The sequence below is a fragment of the Danio rerio genome, chromosome 2 (genome assembly GCF_049306965.1).
Source record: "Danio rerio strain Tuebingen ecotype United States chromosome 2, GRCz12tu, whole genome shotgun sequence".
Classification (NCBI taxonomy): Eukaryota; Metazoa; Chordata; class Actinopteri; order Cypriniformes; family Danionidae; genus Danio; species Danio rerio.
Window position 1 is genome coordinate 41,387,969 of NC_133177.1, and position 8,878 is coordinate 41,396,846.

Consider the following 8,878-nt stretch of genomic DNA (forward strand, 5'->3'; position numbering starts at 1 on the left):
CCACTGCGTCACCCCCTATGTTAGTTATGTATGATAGCTCTTGCGTTCAATGTTGTGTTAATATTTATAAATATGTTGATTCATGTAGCATGGTGGTCCTGCGAGACATAGCAGGACTTTTACTGTACATGTGTAGCGGAATGACAATAAAGCTCAACTTGACTAGTGTTGTACATGACACTTTTTCAATTTCCTCATACATTTTTTATATACTTTTAACCTTTTTTTCTCTTTCAGACAAAAACTTATAATGCCATTTTTTAGCAGTCGCATCTGTTTTGGAACAAATTTTATTCTTATGGATAAATCCCTTGAGATGTGACGTCTCATTTCCAAGGGGGTCCCAAATAAAGTATTGAGTGTTTTATCCCAGATAGCAGGCAGTAATCGGCCCGAGCTCGGCTGCCCTCCGGCGCCTCCGGCTCCGACTCGGCATCGGCGAGTGTTATCCGGGCCGAGTGCGGGCCGCAGCTCGCTCGCGCACATGCGGTTGTGATGCGGCTGTAAAGCACTGGCCCGATTCCGGTCAACCATATCCGGCCCGAGTCTGTCTGTAGAGTCCGGGCCGCTTCTGGCAAGGACTCGGCTGATGGCAACTGATTAAGTTCTTATTTTATCTAGTAATCTGTTAGCTCCACGTTTAATGATAATTTGAGAAAATATTCATGGTACGATAGCAAAAAAAAAAAAAAAAAAGAATATTTAGCGTGGATGGTCGCAATGTTTAGACGCAAACAAAACAATATTATTTATAAATAGATTATACATGTCATCTAGAGAAAAACTATGTAAAATTTGCTCATTTTTGAGATAGCACGCTCCTGTGCTGACTGTTTTTTTTTTAAAGCAGAAGTTGGTTTCATAATAAACACATGCGTTACTAAATTCCTGATCCAAACTCCAATCCAGACGGTGGCGGTAATGCTCCAAAAAGCTGGTTGTCAACCACCATGGCACGAAGATCACAAGAAGAAAAAGTTTGGTTTTTCAAAGACTCACGTGGATTCCGGTCAGAAAGGTAAGCTTTTTACTGTTTGTGTACTGTATAATTAGCGAATTTAGAGCTTAAAACATTTCCACGGTGTTTGGTTGTAACAGCGTTTAGTACTTTAAAACAGTTTGATACGAAATGTAACTTGCTTTAAGAAACACGACTGGAGCTAATGTATGCTAACGTTAACAGTTACAAACACGTCTGAAAGTTCCTTTTCCTTTTACACAATGTTAGATTGTAACGTGTGTAGTACCTGAAAACTATTTTAATTATTTTAAAGAAACATGAAACGAATTTGTGTGTATGCTAACTTTGCGTTAAAGAAAGTTTCTGTAGACGAATCCATTAACTAACTTGGCAAAACGTGTTTTTTCCTGATTTAACATTATAAAGTACCGTGGATGTTGAAAAAATCATTGTACAGGCGTATACTTATCCAACAGTATTAATTCTGTGATTATGTGTAAATAAAAACTAATCGTTTTGGATTAATAAAATATTGTTTATCTTGTTTATGCAGTTAGTCACGAAAAATGATCGAAACTCGACTGTTTACTATTCTCTTTAAATTATCCAAGAGAAATATATTACTATGCACTTTAATTCATATTTTTTAGCCTATGTGAATCAATTATATCTTTTGTTCAAGCTGTAATGGTCAGTTAATGTAAAACTGAACGTCTTAAAGCAGATTTTGATGTTTTTTTATGTTATTGACAGTGATAAATTCTGATTTAAATGAATGGGTAACAATATTTGTTGGTTAAGTCTTATTGTTCTTGTTTAACAAAGGTTAGTGAGATCATTTTGCAGCACATCACGACCAAAGAAGTCAATGGCACACTCTTTTGAACGTGAATAGGCATGTTATAGTTGTGTGCTAAAAGTCCATTATAAGCTGTAAACTGCTGATATATTTTCAACATAGATTGAGCTTTTCAGACATTACATTACTAATTGCTTCACAAACAGCTGAAATGGTTTATTGTTATTGGCTATCATCAAACATTTTTCACAATGGTAGGTTAATCTTCATGGGTACAGAATAATGCATGTGCTTGACAATCTTACAAATCTATGTCTCAGATTCATAAGGCTGTCACTCTGCATGAATCTCCGAATAAATCTTGTGCAACCTTTTGTGCACTGATTATTTACACTATAGGTATTATATGCATTAATTAACTTTGATAGTATTTCAGGATTTGAACTTTTCTTTACGGGAGGTTAACAACAATGTGATGTTTTATTATAGATGCATATGAGGAAGCTCGACTCAAACATCCACACGCAACTGTGATTTCTGACTGGTAGACAGATGAGGATGATGATCGCCTGTCATACATCTAAAGACAGAACAGGTTTGTTTGCAATTATTTTAAACACATACTGTCAACATTATGTCATTGATCTATTACAACCTGTGAGTTTTGCCCTGGCACTATACTAAAGTGATGTTTTGTTTTGTAAATGTATCTGATCAAGGGACAGTATAGACACATCTATACCGTGATGAAGAAAAATTATTTGGAACAAAGAGGCTGGATAAAAGGCAGGTTTGAAGATTTCAGAAATCAATGCAGCACCACAAGTACCATCACCATCAATGACTATGTTAGAAATCTTAAGACCACCATCAAGATGCACAGATACTGTACATTCCAGTACACCAGGCGTGTCCAAACTACGGCCCGCGAGGCTTTTTATAAATATCAATAGAATCTGGCCCGCTATACAAAAATGAACGTAATTCAATAAATAACCACCGGGTGTCGCTATTACATGCATTCAATTAAGCAGCAGTTCTTGTTATGATCTGTCTGTCTGTCTGTCTGTCTGTCTACACACAGTTGAAGTCTGAATTATTAGCCCCTCATTGATTTATTTCTTCTTTTTTAAATATTTCCCAAATGATGTTTAACAGAGCAAGAACATTTTTACAGTATGTCTGATAATATTTTTTTCTTTTGGAGAAAGACTTATGTTTTATTTCGGCTAGAATAAAAAGCGGTTAATTTTTTTATGAACCATTTTAAGGTCAGAATTATTAGCCCCTTAAGTCTTCAGAACAAACCATTGTTATAAAATAACTTGCCTAATTACCTTAACTTGACTAGTTAACTTGATTAACCTAGTTAAGCCTTTAAATGTCACTTTAAGCTGTATAGAAGTGTCTTAAAAATATCTAGTCAAATATTATTTACTGTCATCATGGCAAAGATAAAATAAATCAGTTATTAGAAATGAGTTACTAAAACTAATATGTTTAGAAATGTGTGGAAAAAAATGTTTAACTCTCCGTTAAATAGAAATTGGGGAAAAAAATAAACGGTGGCTAATAATTTAGGGGGGCTAACAATTCTGACTTCAACTGTATTTATATATATATATATACACACACACACACGTGTCTGTGTGATGTATTTAAAATTTGGCCCGCAACAACGTTTGTTTTTTTGCATCTGGCCCTCGGCCCAAAAAGTTTGGACACTCCTGCAGTACACCTATGAACATTTACAGTCTTTGTTCTAGTGCAGTTTGAGATCAAGACAGAACTTATTGCATCTCGTGATGTCTTTGTAAGAATTGAAGACATCACTAAATTTGTTAAGGTTTAATGCAGCTAGAAAGTAAAGATCAACTAGAGAATATCAGCAGTGTCTAACCCACTGATGTATTTACAGAGGTTGTATGAGAATAAGCTACAGGTTGATTTATGCTAATCTGTTATTTTTCTTTTTTAGCACGACTGACTGAAGTTTTAAAATCATGCAACGTCATAAAGCAGCAGCTGGGCCTGATTCTCACAAAGCCAAAACAGACGTGATGAAATTCCAGATGTAAACACATTTGACCGTCCTTTGGCCAATTTGATTTGGAAAAGCTTGAAAATCAACTAAAGGAGCAGCCCGAACAAATGAAGAAACTGGTAAGTTCAAGCTCTTGCTAATTTCAAAGTGTTTTAAGTTTATTTGTTTTTTTTATTGTTTTTTTTTTTTTGCTTCGTAGGTAGCCTACTTTTTTCCTAATTTTTTCTTTTTTTATACATTAGTACTTCTTCACTACTAATTATCTGTTTATCTTTTAATCACAGATGGAGTGAGGACAAATGTCCATACCACGCCACTGATAAAGAAGTGGAAAAATGCATTACAAGGTAGCTACAACTTGCCCCTGACAGGGGTGGAGGAAGAAAGAAGAGAAAGCTAATGTGTCAAATGTCTAAATCACTATTTTGTTTTATTTTTTAAACAACATTTTAAGTGTATTAGGATGTTCCCTGATACTTGAACAATTTGTTTCTTTCATTTGCATTTATATATATATATATATATGTATATGTGTATATATATATGTGTGTGTGTGTGTATATATGTATGTATGTATGTATGTATGTATGTATGTATGTGTGTGCGCCAAATTATGAAGAAACATCTTGATACATTTTTAATAAACGTAATACAAATAAAATTATAAATATAAAATTGCACAAGACGTGTATATATATGAAATGTATAATCATCTCACTCATGTCTTGCTGTTTGTGCAATTGATTTTGTTCAAGTTTATTTAAAAATAAGTTTGACTTTATACTTCTGCAATTATATATATATATATATATATATATATATATATATATATATATATATATATTTTTTTTTTTTTTTTTTTTTTATTATTTTAATGTTTTATTAAAAAATGTTTCAAGATGTTTCTTCAGAATTCTGCAGTACTTTTCACAAGTTTGACTTGGATATTTTACGGATTGTCATTGGTATTTTTAAGATGTTTCTTGCTATTTCTTAAATTGGTTTCTATATTTAGGTTTATATAAAATTTAGCTGTTTTTTTACAAATTTTTAATTCAAGTCTATTGGGAAAACAGGGTTGTTTTAAAAACATCTGTGTTTGTGTGTAATTTTTAGATTTTTTGTTTAAATCTTTCTGTGTGTCTTTATTGTGTTGTTTTATTGTTGTTTTTATATTGATATTCTTGTGCACTACAAATTATTTATAAAATTTTAGTACTATTTTTTTCTTGCAATCAATAAACGTTTAACATTTATTAATTTTGTCATTTGTCTGATTATTTTCGTTACAGAATATGTATGCAGTTTGCACTTTATTCAAAGGTTAAACGCAGTGCTTACACTTTGTGTTTACATTATAGCCTGTGTTTGCTGTTATATAAATAAACTAATACCATATATCAAGTACCAATGTAATACCAAAAGGTTTTATAAGGTGTATAAATACGGAGTCGCGCCAGCTCCGGGCCGCAGCGCACATTACCCTCGCGCCGATTCCGGCGCGGATGCGCAGCGTCGGCTCGCTTACGGCCGCCGCATCTGGCCCGCTTGATTCGGGCCGGAATCGGGCAGTGAGTCCACAGTCATCCGGCCCGAGTCCGGCAGCCGAAGTTGGGCCGAGGGGTAAGTCTCCGGCAGGCGACAATCTAGCCGGAACTGGCCCGAGTGTATTTTGCTATCTGGGATAAAAGATAGTAGGCCTACATGAGTTTAAGAAAAGTCTGGGATGCACCCCATTTAAACGGCACCTGCGCTAAAAATCACCTTTTGGAAGCTGTTTGGTGTAGGTATAATGTGTCCAGTCATATTGGGGTGATATAAACACAATAAGTCTTTTTTTATTTTTTATTTCCAGACGTTAAAATAAGATCCAAATCCCTCCCATTTTGAGGCCCACCTCAACGTGACATAGGAGTGCGGTTTCCCTGCCCACCAAATTGACTGACAACCACATTTGAACATGTCTCCGTAGTAACATGTATAATCCAATGTATAATCATATCAACAAGACAGGACGTGCGCAAAGCAACTGGGATTTAAAGATTTGTTGAACTCGCTGTGATCATCTGCACCTCAAAAATGTTTTTTATAAGTTTAAAATGTTTTTTTTTATTCATTCAAAACTTTCATTCATTCATTTTATTCATCTATTGCAAAAAAGATTTTATCTGACGCAGCCAAGGCGGAAATTGAGGCACACTTTCGTAAGTATGTGGGAACGGTGGGTGTGGAACTATAGCATTAAAGGCACAGGCAACAAAAAACAGTTACAGTGTGTTCAGCGCAGAAAATTCCAACATACTGAAAAGTATAATAAATAATCTGTTGGTTGTTTTCAGCTGAAACTTTACAGACACGTTTTGGAGACACAAAAGACTCAGCTTAAATCTTGAAAAAGAGGTAGAATAGGTGCCACTTTAAAGACTTAATGAAGGTTTTGGGAAATCTCAAAAGTATTGTCCTCAAACCTAACAAAGCATTAAAACTGGTTTTAGGCATAAAACAATTTTCAACTACATAGACAATTAACCATTTTGTCAGAGTCTAGTGTTGTATTCCACACGGTTCATTTGCACAGCTACAAACCTGCAAAGTATTTGGTGAGATCTGCAGAAAAGCAGACGGGGCTCATTATACTCTCATCTCAGCACTTTATGATTATGTTTGAAGAGTCGCTTCACTGTTGTGCCTCAGTGGTGTCCACAGAAGCATATCAGAAATAAATGGTAGCAAAGATTTTTTTTTTGGCTGAGACATCACATGTGTGTAAGGGATATGACGATAAGACTCTCCACCTTCTATATAAATCAGGCCTCGGAGGAGTATTTATTGTCAGTTTAGCTTTTAAGGCTCACCTTAGCAGCTAAAATGGCTCTTCAGGATGTTTGTGGTTTCACAGAGACATTTGATGACACCAACTCATCCAGTTACCAACCAAATGAGATGGGATACATGTGGAGGACACCGTTCGAGTTTGACAGAGAGAGTTCTTTTAATTTTCACCTTCCAGCTCAGCAGAGCTGCAGAAAAAACACAGCATCAACTCTTTTCTCTTCAACTCTTTCACCTCACGAGCAACCATTTCATTTGTCACATGGGACCACCACTTTGGGTTTTATATTCCAGGATGGTGTAATAGCTGCTGCGGACACTCGCGCCAGCTGTAAAGGTCTAGTTTGCTGCCCGATAACTCATAAGATTATGCCTATCCACTCTCACCTGGTGGTGAACACCTCAGGTAGCGGTGCTGATTGTATGCTGTGGGAACGGATTCTCACACGTGAGATGAGGCTTTACCAGCTTCGCCATCGAACGAGACTCAGCATAAATGGAGCCGCAAAGCTGCTCTCCACTATGCTTCATCCATTCAAAGGGACTAATGTCTGTGTTGCAGCTACTCTTTGTGGATGGGATGGAGAAGAATCTCAGATACAATGGAAAACAAGCATGGGAACTGTAAATGTTAATGAATCAATGGCTCAGGATTCCACTCTGTCTGCAATTTCTGATGAATCTGCTCTAGGTAGTGAAAAAAGAGCTTCAATAAGTGAGCAGGAGGAGATCCTGAAGGACGTGCCAGATCAACAGAATCGCTCTACTTTTGGAGGACGGTTTGGTCCCAGGGTATGCTATGTTTGCAGTGACGGCTTGCAACTGAACGGAGAGATAATATCAGTGGGTTCAGGGTCACCCTATGCATACGCCGTGCTTGATGACGGATGGAGATGGGGAATGACTGTAGATGAGGCAGTGGGACTGGCCCGGGAGGCTGTTTTCAGAGCCACTCACTGGGATGCCTACTCTGGGAATAATGTAGACCTTTTCTATATCACTGCCCGTGGCTGGAGACGCAGAGAGAGAGAGGATCTAAAGGAGGAGTACTACAGAGAAAGGGAGAGAGAGAGGGAGAAGATCAAGGAGAGGGAGGAAGAGAGACAGAAGAGAGAGCTGGTTGAAGGGGATGATGATGATGTATATTCAGTACAATGCGGATAGGGACACAAGAGGTGGAAAAACAAAAATACATGGATGGAATGTGAATGCGATGGGTGGAAGTATTCGTGAGTAGAACAATGTCAAGCTGGTCATTCGACAGCAGATAAGACAGAATGCACAATGCACAGGGAAGGCAAATATATATGTTTATATGAATCTTTTTCAACCAAATTAATATTTTTATAATAGTTTTTAATTACAGATTATTATAAGTCATCAGAAAAAAGGAAGTGGATTTATTTTTAAAAAAAAATCTATTAAATTCATGTTTATTCATAAAGCTCATAATACATGCAATGACTCAAATACACTTTACTGAAATGCATGTTTCCTGCAATTTGGTGCCTGTTAGTGTCCATCAGGGACCAAAGACGATACAAATTATTCAGTTTGCTAATGACAATATTCCAGGCGAAATCTATGAAGTTGATTAAAGCAATGATTGCATGCTGTGATCATTAACACAAGAACTGTTAGTTTGAATGTTAATTAAGAGTCTCAAGTCCTATTCTGAGACATACAGACTACTACACCCCATGTAGAACAATTATCATGCTGTTAATCAAATTTAAAGTGAAATTGGAGTTGAAGTTTATAAGATTCTTAAAAAATGATAAATCTGAGGATGATCATAGTTTAATGACACAAGATCAGGGCATACAACAAGGCTACAACAAATGATAAAAGCAGGGGTGCCCAAACTCGGTCCTGGAGGACCGGTGTCCTGCAGAGTTTAGCTCCAACTTGCCTTAACCTACCTGCCAGGATGTTTCTAGCAAGCCCAGCTTGATGACCTGGCTCAGGTGTGTCTGATTGAGGGTCAATTCAGGACACCAGCCCTCCAGGACTGAGTTTGGGCACCCATTGTTAAAAGTGTCTGGATATTTTGATAAGTAGATATATATGTACAATTTAATAAACAAAACAAGAGGAACCAAAATATTAATTAACTCAGTAAAGGCATATGATATTTTTACCCTTTTGAATGATTTATGCTGTCATGAAATATTTTTCAGAAGCTACTTTGTTATAAAAATCATTATATTATTTATGTTTTAAAAGTGAATTGCAGAAAAAA

At 36.3% G+C, this 8,878-nt stretch overlaps 1 protein-coding gene and 1 long non-coding RNA gene across 3 annotated transcripts; both read left to right on the plus strand.

Annotated features, from left to right (window-relative positions):
* The first annotated feature begins 989 nt into the window (after nucleotides 1-989).
* LOC137488018 (uncharacterized) lies at nucleotides 990-4,128 on the plus strand. 2 transcript variants are annotated; one of them, XR_011006888.2, is made up of 5 exons: nucleotides 990-1,018; nucleotides 2,250-2,355; nucleotides 2,480-2,550; nucleotides 3,739-3,923; nucleotides 4,089-4,128. It is a non-coding gene; the product is annotated as an uncharacterized lncRNA (long non-coding RNA). The 2 variants fall into 2 exon arrangements; XR_012393509.1 differs by having other exon boundaries at nucleotides 2,480-2,546.
* A 2,544-nt stretch (nucleotides 4,129-6,672) lies between these two features.
* psmb11a (proteasome 20S subunit beta 11a) lies at nucleotides 6,673-7,800 on the plus strand. The gene has a single exon (NM_001007178.1). The coding sequence runs from the start codon at nucleotides 6,673-6,675 to the stop codon at nucleotides 7,798-7,800; it is 1,128 nt and encodes a 375-aa protein (NP_001007179.1).
* The last annotated feature ends 1,078 nt before the right edge of the window (nucleotides 7,801-8,878 follow it).

Excerpts from the sequence above, each read along its gene's own strand:
- psmb11a (NM_001007178.1), top strand. The coding sequence starts at position 6,673 with ATGGCTCTTCAGGATGTTTGTGGTTTCACAGAGACATTTGATGACACC.